At 35.8% G+C, this 18,920-nt stretch overlaps 1 protein-coding gene across 5 annotated transcripts; it reads left to right on the plus strand.

The window, feature by feature from the left end:
• The first annotated feature begins 1,344 nt into the window (after positions 1 to 1,344).
• LOC112462116 (myosin-IIIb-like) lies at positions 1,345 to 18,914 on the plus strand. Of its 5 annotated transcripts, XM_025027716.1 has the most exons (17): positions 10,279 to 10,552; positions 10,802 to 11,136; positions 11,488 to 11,769; positions 12,005 to 12,589; positions 12,805 to 13,196; positions 13,274 to 13,602; positions 13,812 to 14,318; positions 14,593 to 14,876; positions 14,962 to 15,236; positions 15,332 to 15,699; positions 15,783 to 15,893; positions 15,981 to 16,237; positions 16,400 to 16,608; positions 16,747 to 16,827; positions 17,224 to 17,388; positions 17,702 to 17,723; positions 17,910 to 18,004. In XM_025027716.1, exons 1-17 carry the CDS (start codon positions 10,537 to 10,539, stop codon positions 17,919 to 17,921), a joined length of 4,230 nt encoding a protein of 1,409 aa, XP_024883484.1. In that variant the 5' UTR covers positions 10,279 to 10,536; the 3' UTR covers positions 17,922 to 18,004. The 5 variants fall into 5 exon arrangements, with proteins under 5 accessions (XP_024883481.1, XP_024883482.1, XP_024883484.1 ...); XM_025027713.1 differs by lacking the exons at positions 10,279 to 10,552; positions 17,702 to 17,723 and adding an exon at positions 1,345 to 1,622 and having other exon boundaries at positions 17,910 to 18,914; XM_025027714.1 differs by lacking the exons at positions 10,279 to 10,552; positions 17,702 to 17,723 and adding an exon at positions 6,890 to 6,908 and having other exon boundaries at positions 17,910 to 18,914.
• The last annotated feature ends 6 nt before the right edge of the window (positions 18,915 to 18,920 follow it).

Below are 18,920 nucleotides of genomic sequence, written 5' to 3' on the forward strand. Positions count from 1 at the left end.
CGTTCGCGCGACCTTTAAAAAAATGCTGGTGAGAGGAATATTTCGACCGTAAGTGAATAATGAGAGCTTATTGCGTTAACGACGTCGCTGTAACTGAAAGCTCGATCAAGCATCGACTAATCGATAATACTTGCGCAGGTATTCGATTAGTCTTTAGTTGCTGTAACATCATCACTAAGAAAAGAATCGCCTTTATTCCCATGCACGTAGTGGTAGAAAGTAGCAAAGAATTCCGTAATGAAAAACTTCGAACACCACCGTCATTCTAAGGCCTTTTCATTATTTACAAAGACTATAATTGTGCCAGATATTACACAATAAAATGTCCGTTACGTGCATCCGCGTTACAATTAAACGTAATTTTCTGGAATTGGATAATAACAAAGAGAATAACAGTAAGAACGGAACTGTTAAACCAACGTGAGGACAAAAACCAGAAAATATAAATTGATAGACGGCAAAATGCGACGGCAAAATGGATCATTCAATCTAAATTAATGCTATCGTTTAATAATACGATCACACATATATACGTATTGATCCCATGCTGATCATAATATAAGTACCATAACGTAAAAAATAATGAATCAGTGAAAGCTAATCTCAAGATTGACCGATACGATCATAATGAGCATCTGTGATAGATGTATTGGAAGACAAGATGATGAGGGAAGCATAAATCGAAGTGAGAATGAATACTCCAAGTCTGTTCTCAGTTGTATTATGCGAACGATGCCTAATCAGTCGGGCAACACTTTCCTTAATGATTGATGAACGTTATGCGATCATTTCTGTGATCCTCTCTGAAGATATACGTCAATTCTAATTCTTCATACTCTCAGTTGTTTAACGACGAATAGGCGTACCGATTTTTCATGAGAAACTTTCGATTATTCCATATATACACATTAGGATACACACATATGCACTTCTAATCTTATTTTTATATCCACTTCGCGCTGACAAACGCGCTGACAAACGCGCTGACGAAGAAAATACAACTAATCAGAAAAACTTTGCGTACATAAAGACCGTATAAAAAATTTTCAACAGTGACAAATTTGATAAAATATTAAGGATAAATCTACTGTGAAGAAGTAATGAATTCCAAAGACGATTTCAGCGAATCGATTCGATCGGGGCTTGACGCATGGCGATTGTTGGCTGCGAAAAGGATTGCGATGAGAAATGACCCAACTACTCCCGGAAGAGAGAAGAATCGCGAAGCGAACGAAGACCTACGATGGAGCGGAATGGAGAGGGGTTGCCAACGCGGTTTCCTTCGAATACGACCGGCGCGGCGCGGCGTCACGTTGAAGACGCGGCACCACGCGCCACTCGTGCAGCCGCGCTCTTCGCCAGTTGATACTGTTCCACAGCATTTTACAATCAGCTAGTCAAGCAGTCGGTAGCCGCGAAGTACCGTGGTGAACTCGACGATTCCAACGCGACTATCTCTATATACTTGACACGCGAGTGAATTTACAACTTGGTCCGTCGACCATTACTGCGTTGCGACAATTTCTCGCGTGTGCATCATTTATTTTTCGTGTTCTCATCACAACTGACTGAAGAGCTCTATCTTTTTCTACTTACAATTAAAGATTGTGTCACCGGAATACGTGAGTAATGTCAACCACAATTCAGATAATATTGTGTATTTTTCTTATAGATTTATACTACGTTAGTTAAAAAGTCATACAACGTGCAATATTAACTCAGGTAATAAATATGTGAATAATTCTTATTAGTGATGTATAGTGATATAATAATATGTAGTATATATTCTACAAATTGATCTAATATATAATGTACAAATTACTCTGCAACGTCAGTGATTATTTAAAAAATCTGGGATATATTTGTGCATAAATTATTTTATGGTAGTCTGACGATAATAATAAAAATCACGTGATAATCGTCAGAACAATATTTGTTACTATAAATTATAATCTCAATAACTATTTCCTGTGTATAAATGTGTGTAAAAACAGTTCATAGATGTAGAAGCGCGTGTACACGTGTTATGTGTATACGAAGTACATGTTGATAACTTCTGAGTTATAAGCGATTGAAAAAGAAAGGACTTTTGCGAGCTATAAAATTAAGAAGTTTCGATAAGTAATGCTCTCCGTCAATATCTTCGCTTAAAAAAATCAATTCCAAGTTGATCAGAAAGTTTATCCGAAAGTCTCTCATTGAAATTAAAATCATAAGTTGCGTGTGAGATAACTCTATATATTTATATATCATATTGTAAGTATATATTCGTTTAAATTACAAGCTTATTGTTTTTGTAAATAGCGTTTCGCATAAAGATAAAAATAGTGTAAAGATTGAAGCTAAATATTACATCTTAATTCTCAGCAATACATAAATAACCTAGCGTAATGCGTATAATCATATAGTATCTGATTATCAAATTAAACAATCAGATTATTCAATTAATTATTTTGTAGCAGTGCGTACGCCATCTATTTTCAATAGTACTAATTATATCACAATTAATTATTCACATACTATGCATAATTACTATTGAATTATACATGAGAACATTATATTCTATATATACTACTACTCTACTTTATATCACAAGTTTTATAATATATTAGCAATTATAAATTATATTCAATTAAATAATATAAAAACATATTTCTAATGCTAGAAAAATATTTATGCAAAAAACCTTATGCATTGCCAAGTCCATTGTTATATGGATATTGAAAATATATTTCAATAAAAAGAGAATTATCAGTCACGAGAAACGCGGTTTAACGTTATATTAGATAATGAAGAAGGAATTATCGATTCAGACTCTTTTATCAGGAATTCTTATTGAAGTATTATAACACTGTTTTCGTTAGTAATGACTAATAACAATGAATCACAAAAGTTTATTTTAACACTGATAAGACAACGATCTAAAAAATCATATTATAAGAACACTTGGACATTTGTTTCTTGCAAACCGAATTTCTATTCATTTTACGACGTGTGGATTGCAAATTTGGAGAAATCACGTGTCCCCTTAAGCGAGATGTATGCTGAACACTGCACCTTGAATTCGACGCGTAAGGAAAGTCATGGACAACTTTTTGGAACGTAAGATTGCTCACGGCGAAGGGCATCGCAACGCTCGAAAACTTTCTCGGCAACTTGCCGTATACAGTAACATCAATATATCCACATGTAGTACGAAGGTGGTAATAATCGATGAAAACCAGTTATATGAACAGTGGTCACGCGAGTTCGTAAATCATGAGAGAGGATCTTCCGTCACACCCGAGAGCAAAACATATATGTTCGCTCTATTCGTCTGGTCATCAGTCTACACTACCGTCAGTCGCATCTATTACGTGATTCTTCAAGGTCGTTTTCCAATCTATCTAGAATTCTTGTACCTGCGTTAGTTTTCTTACACACACGCATAAAACGCTCCGTTTTAATCGTGTTCAGTTTTAATGATATTTCTTGATCAATATATCTTTAATTACACGATGTGAACGAAATTTTTCTACTTTCATAAGTGTCGCGTATCCGCACGCATAATCAAGATTATAGGATACATATATAGGTAGATAATTAAATGAACCGAGCGAAGCGTACTTTACCAAACACATCCGCACGTAGCGCCGGTAACACGGCTAATCAAATATCTGTTACATACGAGTTATGTGAGCAACTTTCGAGGAAGCAATATCCTCGTCGTAGTACGTCTAAATCCATAATTATCACCATGTACACAGAATTTATACATAATTATTGCTTTCCCGTGTTCTCAGATAGATAAAGATAATTTAATATTCAGAGGAAAATTAAGTATGTCCCATTATTTTTCTTTATTCATAATAATTTTCCTCTGAATATTAACTTGCGATCATAGTAAAAATGAAATTAATAAAAACGATATAAGTATGATAAAACTACATGCTTAATATTGATTAAGTTTGAAAATACTTTTGGAAGAAAATTAATAAAACTTGCATTATATCTTGATGATATTTTCTATTTAGGTATGGGCCTGATGTAATAGTTTATTCCAAATCTAAATGTAATGCTATATAGACGTATACGGGACGTTTTTCTGATGCAAAACGCGTCACAAAGGTCAGGAAGGAGATTTATGAAACGCGTTCTCATTGCAATTGTAAGGAAATGATTGCGTCAAAGGAAGTATGAAAAGAAAGCAATTCGACCGTTTTAGCAGTAGGAAATGATTTCGCCATACAATCATGCGAGAAGTAACTATTCTCACAATCAGTTGTGCTCTTGACTCATTTTTTCTTTCTTTCGTAAATCGTTTTACGCTTTTTATCTTAATATTGTTTGCGTATTTGTTCGACTGTATGCAAACTTCCACATAAGATTTTTCGTTACTTTCTCTACATGCGTTATGAAAGGAGGAGCACAAACGCATCGTAAAAATAATAGTATTCAGTACGGTACAATGTAACAGCGGATACTGTTACATGACTTTTTTCTCGCGCACCGTTGCACTCGGGAAGTGCATTTCCATTTCCTCGACAAGATTGATTTCGCTGCCGAGATCTCATCAATTTTTGCAAAATAATTTCATAATTGCGAATTTAACGTTACGTAAAATGTCATTAGAAAATAGAAAAATTCAAGATAAATAAATTTCTAAATAAAAGTAGTTATGTTTTTTAAATTAATTATACAAAGCCCACAGTTGTTTTGAAAACAACTATACTACTCTTATAATATTATTGCATTTATATCGTCGAACCGTTAAAACTCATTTGAAACGTAAATTCTTATGATTTTGATATCGACAACTCAAGGATCGGCAAACCAGGAATTTTTTTTAGTTTTGAAAAGTATTAACACACATTTTAATAAACGATAAGAAAAAGATGTAAAGCACGAAGAAAAGAAACTGAAGTCAATAATCTATGACATGGCCGTTCGGCTCTGAATATTCTTGATGATTGCTACCTCTGCCTCCTCCGCGGATATCGTTTAACTTTCTTCTAAAACTAATTACTCCCTCACTCTTCTTGCCCTCTTCGCAGTTTTCCCCGACATGGAAATATCCTTCTTTGTCCGTCCTGACTTGACTTATAACCGTTTCAAGTCTATTGTATGTCAAGTGAGAGTCACTTTTTAGTGTACCATTCCATGATTCAAATGGTTCCGTTTTCGAAGCGACAATGCTAACTGGAATTTATGATTGCGAAAGACTACAGAAGTTGAGCCTTATATACAATACACGAATGTATCGCACGTCCTTCCTTATAAAACTTATTTTTAATGAAACAAAGAGCATCAAGTATAATACAAGCTCCCAGCGAGATCGTAAACTCTGAAAATCAATTCTTAACTCTCTTTCGTGAATTTTTTCCCATGTTTATTTCACACATTACTAAATATGAAACATATATGTGTTTCACTGGCAATTATATCTTTATAAAAAATTTCTCACGTCACGTCGTATGGCAAAACGAAATAAAATATACGTCTTGCTTCCTCTCTCATATATGTAATCAAAGTGCGAAGGTGGCTGACAAATAACAATATTATAAGATGACAATGCCTACAAGCTTAAAAGTACGTTCTCCTATCCTTTCTTTCATTGTCCGTATAATGATCGCATCGTTCAGCGAAGCAGTTAAATGTCGATTATACTTTCGTGTATACTCGTATCTTGATGTTACGCGTACCTTTTCCTTCAAGCAACAGCTCTTATAGGTAGGCAGCGCAGCTTTGTGTCGCAAATACTGCTACTTCATTTACATACAAAGAGGCTGGATTACACGTACTGTGTTTTGGCTCATAGAAAAGGCGGCAATTACTTCCACGGTTCGCTATATACTCTGTTACACAACTCTTTTATAGCGCAAAACATTTCGTCGCAAGTCGCGCAAACTCCTCTGCTCACAATTCGATTTTCTTACCAAAGGTTTCAAGGATGACGAATGCATAGTTAATAGAGCGACGCTTCGTGGTTCGTTTGAAAATTTCGATCGTTAAAAGAAACTGCGCTCATCTATCTTGCCATTCACCTCCTTTAAAAGATTTTCCCAGCAATGGCTCGTTGAATATGTACTATAAGATATTCTAGGCGATCTAATTTCTATAGAAGCAAACAGAATTTCGATTCTTTAGTCTAATATTGTGAATAAAAAACGATGTCAAAAATTTAATCCAATATATTTTTGTCATTTAACTGATTGTGAGAATAGCAAAGAGACATATAATATCATCAAGAATTATTGAAAACAATTCAAATTAAGTACAGGAGCAGTAAAATGCTATTACAAGTAAATCAAACGGGATTGCTTTTAGAAACTGCAGCAATTTACGATCGAATTCCTCGTCTCACAACGAGAACTTATTGTATCGAAAGATAAAAGTCTTCTTATTCGGGAACTTTTGCACGATTATACTGTCAGCTTATTTTTTACATACTCTCATCGTATAATATATAATATATTTATAGTTTAATATTTATTAAATATGTATTTTTGTATGTATTAACGCGAATGAATCCCGTAGTGGATTGACTAAAGTTTAATTCTGTTCTTCTCCAAGGTAAAGAGATTCGAAACGCGCGAATACCGAAACATATTTCGCGAGTGCATCACACTGTATTGTTCGCGATTTGTATAATTTAGTCTCATTTTATTCAGTGTGATTAACATATGATATCGAGCACGAGTTTGGCGACATTGCGCAGTCCCGTACACGACGTTACGCGCAGGAGTGTCGGTTGACGCAGCATAGTCATTGATGGCACGCACTGTACCGTTACGTCGTCACGCTGAAAAGATTAAACCAGCGGAACCGCGGCTGGCAACATATATACAATCGGGAAAAGCTCCCATCTTTTTACGTACCGAACAGTTTGACATACGACCGCGCTAAAAGCAAACCGGAGAAATTACGCCGTGAGTAAAAATTCGCTTCTCTCGTTCTCTTCCTTTTTCTCTTGTGTTTTTCCTTTTCTCCGATGGTGCGCTATCAGCCGAACGATTTATTGGTAAGGTATTAATGCGAATCACGAAAGCGGAACTACAAATACTTAACCTTTGAAATATACCCGACATTTTGCTTTTATGTTTCTTATCAAATCTATTAATTTATTGAATTAATTCACGCGATACGTTATCAGAACATTCGTGAATTTAAGATAACATCAAATTCTTACCAAAGTTGTGCCCGACGACCGAATCGTAATTCCTCACCGAAGACATCATAATGGATCGGTATTCCTAGCCCAATTGATAATTTGTAGAGTAAAAAGTTGGAACATAAATTAATGGCTACATAAAAGTCGTAAGGTGAAAATGGGAAGTCGTCCGCGCGACACTCTTTGCTTTCGAGTAATTATTTCATCGTGGACAAACACGAGCAAGCATTGTTTGCGCAGAGCCTCCCAGAAATACATAATAATTACCCTGTTGGCCGCTGAAACGCGATAATTAAAGACTTTATTATCCATTCCATGTTAAATTATTGCAATGTGAAAAGACTTTTCTGCTTAAGAATAATTTTGTCACCGTACAATGACATAAATTTTATCACTTTTATGTTTTCAAAAAAGAATTTAAGAATATATATATGTATACATATATTCTCCCTCTCTCTCTTTCTCTCGCTAAAATATTATAATACGATATGTACAATGAGGAAAATAACTTCTATCATGCAATTAATCGATGAAATTTTCGTCCAGATAGCATAAGAAATCGTTACATTCGTAGTTTAAACATCACGTATACGTATTGCGTCTTTCAGTCACAAGTACTGTCCAAAGCAGCAGGACATCTCTGCAGCTGAACCCTTAAGCCGATTTCACGTCGCGCGTCGGGTTTCTTCGCTCTAATACTCTCGGCGAACACGTGATCGAGGGTATACGATTGGCTATTGCTGAGCAATTGATACCTTTGCCAAAGGTATCGAACCGTGAGATTGAAACGCGATCGCGCATTTTCGCGGTGAAATGTCTCGTGATTTTCAGCGATGAGAACCTTTCAACAATCAACGCTAAATGACAATGCTTTCGTAGAAATTGCAGTAAAATGTCCGCAGCAGAAAGCATCGATCTGTGAAATAAATAGATAAAGAAACAGCATGAAGAACGCACATGAATATAACCGATCATTATAAATTACAAAAGTATCTAGCGCGATTAAATAAATTTTAACTTTCAATTTGTATATCGTTTCTTCATTCTTCGAAAAAATCAGATCAGTTCTATAAATCGATCTGATTTCTAGCAAACAAAACTTATAGAAATAGAGGAATTACTTACTGTATGTTTGGCTAAGAAATTATTTACGCAAGATCTTGGAAAAATTATTAAATTAATATAATAAACGCTATGTTATTTATTTAACTTTCTTATACAAAACGTTTTCTTAAAATGTTATGTTAAAAATGGTTTAGTTTAGTTCATGGAATAATAATTATTGGTTCTTTGACCGTCAAGATAACTACTAAGAGAGTTTCACTACTTTCGCTTCAAATATTAACGTCTACGATATTACATATTATTTATTTTACGATTTTAGCCGACAGGCTATGGTTTTTAAAACTTTCAATATTAGAAAAGAAAATGCTGTTTACTAACAAGAGCGCTATTATCACGTTTCAAAGAAATTCAGTAATTAAGACAATTTAACGCATTGAAACTTCCTAATTATCTTAATCAATGATGCAGAAGCTATAGCCTTATTATAAATTCGACGTAGAAATGATCATTTAATATGACATATATATATCTTAATTCGATTAACGCGTGTTTGCGGTTGCACGCATTATTTTTAGTACAAGAGATGGAAGGGTTTACACTTTTGCGTGTAAAAACCGTTGTTACGGTATAGGTATTTACTAACAATCTCGTAGAGTTCCAGTATAATCGTTATAATTATGCGCGAAGACTCTCGCACATGCAAACAATAAGTAAATAAATGTGCTTTTGACACGATTCCCATCATTTTACTCACGCAGTGAGTAATTATATACCTACATATTCAGCGTGCATAATTTTGCATAATAAAATCTTTAATAAAAGGACCTTGTAAGTTGCATTATTAGTATATTAGCAACACTTAAATATTATTCAAACATGCACTTCAAAAATGCAATTTTATATATCCCAATTTTTCGTTATTCAACATAGTTTCTAGGTATTATTCAATTAATTCAATTGTTAATCATTAATCATCTATTGGCAATCATTGTCAATTGTGATCACCATTACTGATTAGAATTTCAACAGAAAGATGGTTTAATATCCGATGTTTTATGTTCAATTAAAGCACATTCTTGTCAGTCACGCTACGAATTCAATCTGCATGCCCAGTGAAATTAAACGCATCGAAAATTAGTAAGGAGGCGGGCTGCAAAACACTTGGAGAGAAATCCTTTCGCCGATATGCACGAACGAACATCGAGTAAAATCGCTTCCTACAATAATCGAGAGAGTATCTGAATAGTTTCGATTGATCACTTTATCTAGAGATATCAGGCTTATAAATTATCAAATAATCTCTCTTGCTAAAGAAAATGAAACTGGGAAAGAGAACATAGTTTATATGACAGTTTCAATTATTGTATTTACTGTTTTTCTTGCATCTCGCACATTCAATATCTTGCAATGAAACGTTGCTTGAAGCCACTGCTAAGCTTATTGTTCTTGATACATGGCTTCACTCAGTTGGATAAGACTTCCAATATAAAGTCAATATTGGTCAAAATACATGTCCTCGTTATGAAAAAAATGGATATTGATAACAAAGCGAATTATTGGAATAAAATATATACGACAAGAATACAACGATTAAGCCTCATAATATTTGTTTCATGATTGCCACAAGATGAAATAATCTCTGTCATGTATTATATCGAAAACACCAAGATAATATTTACTTTTTAATTGACAAAATATATCACAGTAAATCTCATTAATCGTAAAAAATTTTAATGCACGGATTAAATATACAAGGGAAAAATATGTGCACATAACAGAATAGAATTTAATGCTTTTAATATCATAGCTTTCTCTGTACATTCGCACGAATTGATTTTCGTATTGTGTACTGCACGAATGCACTATTTAATGATTCTCACGACCAGTCCTTCAATGTACAGTCACGAAAGAAACTTAAAGTTAAACGGGGCGCATCTCTTTCTTGGCAGACCTATATCTGAGACGAAGCAAAAGTGCGCCGGTCTAACCGATATAGACCTATAATACTTGAACTAATACTATTAAGGAGTTAAGAGATAACCAGTTGGAAAACGAACGTTCCCAGTAGTGTGTCGCAGCCAATGGAGCTAACAACGTTCATTGATGCTTCTCCGGTCCAATAAAGTATCAAAATTTGTAACTGATTTCAAACTTTTGAGGGAAAAGGAAAACATATAAAAGAATAATCGATCAATAAAATTACTTCAATAAAAGCTATACTATACTCTATACTATTATCACGGAGAGTAACTGCGATAAAACTTGCTCTAATGCGCTTTAACTTTTGCAAAAAGTGTCCCGTGCTCCATAAAAAACGATAGATGGAAATGTCATTGCGTAAGTAATCCTTGAAGTAACGAGATTAATTATTAAGTTAACAAGATTATTATTAAGATATTCTAAACGCTGCTGCCCCATTTAATTAGAATCTCGAACTAATCACAACTTCAATGTTACAATTTTCAACATTCGAAAGCGAGAGGAAAGCGAGAGCAATTTATATTATTCTGTTTGGTAGACTTCACACTAGCGTAATCATGTTATTTGACAAGATTCTAACACCGTTTGCATCGATTATGTCTATAGAAATGACCGGAGGCGGGACTAACATGGCGTATCACGGCCTCAGTCAACATGTCAATTTCGATGTGATACCGGATCCAGGCGAGCGTTTTCAATTGGAAGAATTGATCGGCGAGGGTACATATGGCGAAGTGTACGCAGCATATGATAAAGAAACTGGCAACAAAGTAGCCATCAAAATAATGGAGAATGTCGCTGATAATATCGAGGAGATTGAAGAGGAATATTTGGTGCTGAGAGATTTAAGTCAACACCCAAATATTCCTCTCTTTTATGGTTTATTTCTAAAGCGAGCAAAGCCTGGTCAGGAAGAGGATCAATTATGGTTTGTGATGGAGGTACCGTCATTAAATTTCAAATTCACGAAAAAGAAAATAAATACGGCGCATAAATTTAATTCCAATAAAAAAAATTAAAGAAGTAAAGTCGTTAAGATTACTTGTATATAATTAATTGTAACAAGTTAACCGATGCTTCGTAAAAGCTGTTATTTATTCTATTGGATTCTATAAATATCTTCCATCAAAGAGAAAGCAAGAATCAATTAAGAAAATATCATACTTTCTAATAATTCGAAATTTTTATACAATTTTGTTGCTTTTCTGCAATTCCCACGTATATTAATTTGTCGGTCTTCTATGGAATAAACGGAATCGGGGTATGTAAAAAGTTAATTGCTCCGGTTCCAGTTGTGCACTGGAGGCTCCGTGACCGATCTCGTGCAGGGTCTTAAAAAACGTGGCAGTCGCCTAACGGATGACCAAATAGCTTATATCTTGAAGGAGACTGTCGAAGCTCTGATCTTTCTGCACAGTAATCACTGTATGCATCGCGACGTGAAAGGTCATAATATCCTTCTCACGGAAGAAGCGCGTGTCAAATTGGTCGATTTCGGCGTATCCTCGCATTTGGTCGCCACTCTCGCCAGGAAGAACACATCTGTCGGAACACCATATTGGATGGCACCAGAGGTGAGTTTGCCTAAGATATTTCGATGCCTTTAGAAGCAAAAATTTTATAATAAATAAAAGCGACGCGAAAATGAAATATGGCAATTCCAGCAATCTATTTGCCTCAGGTCAGTTGAGGAAAACAAATCTTGTGCATATGATATATATATCTCGTATAATTTCGAATATTCATCAGCTATTTCACACACATAATTTTAAAATACAACTCGTATCCTTCGGTCATGTTGCAAAACAGGTAATAGCTTGCGAGCAACAATTGGACTCCTCGTACGATTCGCGCTGCGATGTCTGGTCGATCGGCATTACCGCTATCGAGTTAGCCGAGGGTGATCCTCCCCTGTCGGAATTGCATCCCATGCGAGCACTTTTTCAAATTCCAAGAAATCCTCCCCCTTCCTTGAAGAATCCGGATATGTATTCGTCGGAACTGACAGATTTCATAGCCGAATGCTTGGTGAAGGATTTGGAGCATCGGCCGTTCGCCGGCGAATTGAGAGAGCATCCATTATTGACAAAGGTGGAACCAATCGTCGAGAAAATCAGAGAGCGACTGAGAGAGGAGATTTGTAGACAGAGAGCGGAAGGTCGCGTTCACCGGCAACCGGAAGTGACTACGAAACATGGCAAATTGAAGACGGACCGCAAGACGAGACCAGAGAAAATGTACATGGATGATCTGGCAGCTCTCGATATGCTATCGGAAGAGGCTATTGTCGATCAATTGCAGCACCGATATGAGCAAGCGCAGATATACACATATATCGGAGATATATTGGTTGCCGTTAATCCTTTTACCAATCTAGGTTTATACACCGGTATCGTAAGTATTTTATTTATATTAATTATTAGATAAATTGTTGTATTAGAGAGAAAAAGAGAGAGAGAGAAAGAGAGAGAGAGAGAGAGAGAGAGAGAGAGAGAAAGAAAGAGAGTATTCCACAACACATATGAATTATTTATTGTATAAACAATTAATGCAATAAATGGTTAATAAAATATAAAACGTTATAATTATTACAATAATTTATTATTTAGGAACAAAAACGGTACAAGGGACAAGCGAGATCGGATAACCCCCCGCATATATTTGCGGTTGCCGATGCCGCGTATCAAGCTCTATTACATCAACGTCAAAACCAAGCGATAGTCATCAGCGGCGAATCAGGTGCCGGAAAGACGGAAAGCGCAAATTTACTACTGAAACAACTTGTCTATCTCAGCAAGGCGCCGAATCGTAACCTAGAGGAGAGAATACTTCAAATAAATCCTATAATGGAAGCTTTCGGAAACGCCACGACCGGAATCAACGCGAACTCCTCCAGATTCGGAAAGTACTTGGATCTAACGATGACAAAAGGCGGAAAAGTGACCGGTGCGCGAATCTCGGTATATCTATTGGAACAATCACGAGTGATTGCTCAAGCCGAGTACGTTCTCAGAGATTTATAATATACACACAAAATTAATTAACAACCTAAAAACAACAAATTCTGCTACTTTTCAGAGGTGAACGAAACTTTCACATTTTCTATTATATGTACGATGGCCTGGAGGCAGACGACCGCCTCTCGGAATATTATCTCGACCCTACGCTTCGGAGATATCATCGATATCTCACGCATTATAGTCACACGTCGCAGACGCACATTGACAAGTTCCAGCAGCTCAAAATGGGTTTCAAGGTACTCGGATTTCAGGACAGCGAGGTAGACACGGTGTATCGGGTTTTAGCCGCTATCCTCCATTTGGGTGACATTGAATTCGCCGAAGTAGCAACACAAGACAACACCGACAATAAAAGCAGAGTCATCGATACCATTCCATTACGTAGAGGTAAGATTTTTCTTGTCCACTTTATATCTGTTACAGTAGTTTAGTATAATTATTAGACTATTATTAGAATCAATTATGATTTTATATATTATATATAATCAGTTAACTAACTAATAAAACTCGTATTTACATTGCACATCATAAATAAATCTCCATAAAAATATCACAGTCAATCGCGTGCCATTATTATAGAAATGCTTCGTTTTCAGTTTCGAAACTACTCGGCGTCGAACAGAACGATCTCCTAGAGGCCCTGACATCAAACTCAGTGATGACTAGAGGCGAGACAATTACGCGGAACAATACGGTAGCCGAAGCTCGTGCGGCTCGTGATGCAATGGCCAAAGGTCTCTATGGTCGGCTCTTCGATTGGATGGTCAACCAGATCAATTGTTTGCTGTGCTTCAGCCGCTCACCGAATTACGAGCCGCTGGCAATCGGGCTGCTCGACATCTTCGGCTTCGAGAACTTTCCCAGAAACTCGTTCGAACAACTCTGCATCAACATAGCTAACGAGCAGATACAGTACTACTTCAACCAGCACATCTTCACTTGGGAGCAACAGGAATATATGGCCGAGGGAATACCCGTGGATCTCGTCGAATTTTCCGACAATAGGCCGGTTCTCGATATGTTACTAAGCAAGCCCATGGGACTCCTGGCGCTCCTCGACGAAGAAAGTCGATTTCCCAGAGCGACCAATCGATCTCTGATCGGTAAGCATTCTAAATGCGTTATTCTATAAATGTATGTTTGCACTGCACACGCTGCTTTCTTTCAGCATGTTATCACTGTCATCACTGTCGAAACGTTTCAGAGTTTACTTTTTTTATAATAAATAAAATTTTAGTAAACTTCTTCACTTGATAACGATTAAGCTAATCATTATATATACAATTCTTCACTTAAACTCACCGCGATTTTAAGTAGTGCGTAAACATTTGTGCAAGTCATTTATATATTGTTAATTACTTTGATACTTCTTGGCAGAGAAATTCCACAACAATATTAAATCAAAATTCTACGTACGCCCAAAATCGGATGCAGTCTGTTTCGCGATATATCATTTTGCTGGTCGTGTTGTCTATCAAGCTGAAGGATTTCTTGAGAAGAACAGAAACTTTCTGCCACCCGAAGTTATTCAACTGGTACGACAGTCGCAATACGATATGGTTCGTTTCCTGTTCCAATGCCCGATCACAAAAACCGGTAATTTATACTCGGCATTACAAGAAAATGATTCGAGAAAATCACAATCAAACCAAAACACAAAGGTATGTATGTATTAAATTTATATTCTGTATATTTTTTTCATTTTCTTTTTTAATAAGGTTTTAACGGCATTTAAATATCTCGCAGGAACGTTATTCTAGTCGAGGTTTAGCATCACAATCGAGAGTTCAGCAGACAGTAGCGACATATTTCCGGTATTCTCTGATGGATCTATTACAAAAAATGGTGTCCGGTTCACCTCAGTTCGTTCGATGTATAAAACCAAATGACTCAAGAAGTTCACGTTTTTTCGACAAAGACAAAGTTGTAAAGCAGTTGAGGTATACCGGTGTCCTCGAAACGATACGTATAAGACAAAATGGATTTTCTCATAGAATACCGTTCAACGAATTTCTGAAAAGGTATTTTCAGATTGGCTACAATTACAAACGTGGAAAAATGCGAAATATCTTCTCATTTAACTTTTATCAATTGTACAAATCTATAAACTATACAGATATTGCTTCCTTGCTTTTGGCTACGACGAACGTGTAATTGCCAATCGGGATAATTGTCGGCTTCTTTTATTACGGTTAAAAATGGATGGATGGGCGTTAGGCAAGACAAAAGTTTTCCTGAAGTACTATCACGTCGAATTTCTCTCAAAACTGTACGAAGAACAACTGAGGAAAATAATTATGGTCCAAGCGTGTGTTCGACGATGGCTCGCGAAAATGAGATTTAAGAAGCAAAAATGGCAATTCGCTGTATCAGTGGTCACATTACAGCGTCATATTCGAGGATGGTTGTCCCGAAAACACACGGGAGAATTATTGGCTCAAAAACGTGCGAAAGACGAAAATGAAACGCTCGATTTTATGCTGAGTGAGTTCTATTCAAACTTTGGCAAGAAATTTTCTAAACAACTCCATCATTATGTATCCTCATTTATTTTCATATTTTCATAGATGAAGTGAAACGTAGAGCGCAAGAAAATACGGATATAAATAATCGCGAGAAACAACGACAAATACGTAAACATTTAGAAAAGAACGACGCCGCGACTGCCATACAAAGTCGTACGTATAAAAATTGTAATTTTTGTTGTACCACCTGTAATTGAGAAACGGCCGAGAATATTGTACTACATAACTAAACTTTTATAGATTTCCGAGGTTACACTATTCGTAAACGATTTGGATACGAGCTGGAGGAGCGTTTTAAAAGGATTTTGAACAATTATGACAACATATATGATGGTCATAAGGCACTGTTGCGCGAAGGGCTAAAACATGAAGATGCAGCTCTTATTGTTCAAAGATGGTACAAAAAAGAAGAGAAACTAGTCAGAAAGAAACCAGCTGCGAAGGATCCCGTACATCCTAAGCTACGGCAAGCAGATCTAATTCAATTTTCTCAAAATGTAAATAAGAATTATTTAGTTCTAAAATTAATACTAAAAAATATTTTATTTCTTTTTACTCAAGTTCAATTCTAATCTTTTTATTTAGTGTTATGAAGAAACCGTACTAACGATTGTCGACTATTAATTTAATTAAGTTATTAGCGGACTTTCTATTCATAGGTACATATGAAGAACCAGGAGGTACATAAAAATCTCCGTCGCAACAAACCAGGTATCAGATTGAGCGATATCGAGGAGCCGCCACTCGATTACGTTCGTCCTGAAGGATTTAACATGGTGCAGTCAATATTGCAGTATCGCAGCGGAACGCAGCCGCATGAGGAAGACAGTGTCAAGTATTATCAAGATCTGAAGGATGAAATGAGCAGGTAGATATATATATATATGTATATATAGAGGTATATAAAAATCAAAGCGCGTTGTGCTTTGACTTACAATTAATGTCGCGAACGAATCAGACACTTAAATACTTAATTTTCGAATGCTTTTGGCACTCGCATCGCAAGTGGTTCGGAATTCGAAGACGACGAAGTTGGCTGGGACTTGCCGTTGATACGGCTAGAGAATGACCTTCACTCATCGTCGAGGTACACTGTAGAATTGGTCAACTGTATCTATACTAATTTATTTTGACGTTAGTTATACCTATACATATATATGTATTTCCCAGCCGCTATTCACGTATTACAGAAAGAAAGAGGGTCGTAAAATACATGCCTAAACTTGAAATTATAGAAAGAGATTTACCAAACCAATTTTTAAAGCTTCAGCAAAGATTAAGACGCATTAAAGTTAATTTTGTTCAAATTAAATAAAAATTTGAATTTCTACAAATTTCTTTCTACTTCATCGATTCTAGTATATTTCTTTTACACATGCTCATGTTTAAAGATAATCGTCTCATAATCAACAGTGGTTCGTTGATGTGCTATGTTAGATCTTATCTACGTATATTAATATAAAACAAGATTATCCTTATATAGGAGTCGAAGGGATCATATTCTGGAGGTGAATGCCGAGAGGAGGGACCGTACAGCTCAGAGCAATTTCGTAGTGGCACCGGAGCAGCATCTGTCAAACATTTGGCACAAAGCCCTGAGACATCCACCCGATTTACGCGAAAACGAGAACTCCAAGAAAAGTGTCAGGTAAATATTACATATAATTGAATAAACACGCGAGATTTTATATGTTCTTGCGAGTAACTTGCATACGTTCAGTTTGATAATTAAAACTTATAGAATTAAGTTATAATTGATTTTTTTTTGTCATTCAAAGTTTATAAAGCATAAAGCAAACTTTATGTTTGCTAAACTTTTTTTACTTATTATAATAATGTAATTTATAAATTTTCTATCAAGCTATACTTTTAATATGACTAATTAGAAAATCAACTTATATCATATTTTAATAAATATCTAATAACTAATCTCGCATTTATCTTCTTACGCATGTTGCCAGAGGCATTATGGTAAATTTTCAGGTAAAGATATAAATTTTTTCTACCACTACTGTAACAGATATCTGTTTCTTACAATTAGCGGTTTTGTAATTCATAAGTAATTTATAGTCTCAATTTATGAAACAAAAATTATAATCTGTCTTAAATATGTCATCTTTTAAGCTTTTTCTCGAAGGGTGAATTCAAAAAGGAATCAATTTTTTCCAGTACAAGGGTTAATGACCTGCGTAGCAAGAACCTGCAATCATACACGAACGGGCAACGTGCAACCGGTTCTCCGCATATCCACGATCCACCTGGCCTACGACTCACGATCGACGATCGATATAACACCGTAAACGTAAACGAACGGCAGAATGTCTTCAATGAACAGAATCTCGTTAACGGTCACCATAATTCCGTCAACGAGTATCACACATCGATCAATGACACATCGATCAACAATCCTCAGACTCCCTGTAAAATAAATAACGGTGTTGCAAAGAGTCAAATAAAAATTTTGAATACTGAACAAACTGAGTTAAATAACGGCTTGATAAATAATAAATCAGAAAAGACGTCAGATCGATCGAATCATAAGCAAAACGGCTATCATATGAAAAATAATCAGAATAACGTGGATCATAAGAACGGTATCAACCGATTAGCGAATGGAAAAGCAACGAATCAAGGACAACTGCAAAACGATACTTTCAACATCACGACTAATCTCAGGCAACTTTTAAGGCCGACAGTGATTGAGAAGCGTCAGGAAAGTGCCAAGACCGAGTATGATACGGAAGACATTAACGGTCCTTACAATTTTAGGCAATTGCTAAGACCGACTGAATACCTCCCGACGGAATCTTTAAGGAAAAGGAAAGGAGGAATCGTTTCCAACGGAGTGCCACTGCCAAAGGACAAGGTTCCGGAGAAACACGTTAAGAGAAGAGCGCCGTTGGCACCGACCCAGAATAAAATGGGAAATGCAAAAAAGTAATGTTACTTTGTATAAATAGCCATTATTCAATAGAAATATCCGTTTCCAAGAAATTTAATTTGACGATGGATGATTTTATTTTTACGGATAATACCTGATACAAAAGTCACAGTTAACTGTTGTAAAATATTGAAAATTCTTAATAGTTAAACGTGTATATCTTTTCTGTTGCTGTATATGTATAAGTAAGTTAAAGTTCTATATCATTGCCATTTATATAAAAAAATAATCTGTCTGAT

The sequence above is a fragment of the Temnothorax curvispinosus genome, unplaced genomic scaffold, assembly GCF_003070985.1.
Source record: "Temnothorax curvispinosus isolate PA1 unplaced genomic scaffold, ASM307098v1 QBEX01011966.1, whole genome shotgun sequence".
In the NCBI taxonomy this organism is placed as follows: domain Eukaryota; kingdom Metazoa; phylum Arthropoda; class Insecta; order Hymenoptera; family Formicidae; genus Temnothorax; species Temnothorax curvispinosus.

Excerpts from the sequence above, each read along its gene's own strand:
- LOC112462116 (XM_025027712.1), top strand. Across the intron at positions 15,894-15,980 it reads CGCGACTGCCATACAAAGTC|ATTTCCGAGGTTACACTATT; the intron begins GTACGTATAAAA and ends AAACTTTTATAG. Across the intron at positions 16,238-16,399 it reads TAATTCAATTTTCTCAAAAT|GTACATATGAAGAACCAGGA; the intron begins GTAAATAAGAAT and ends TTCTATTCATAG.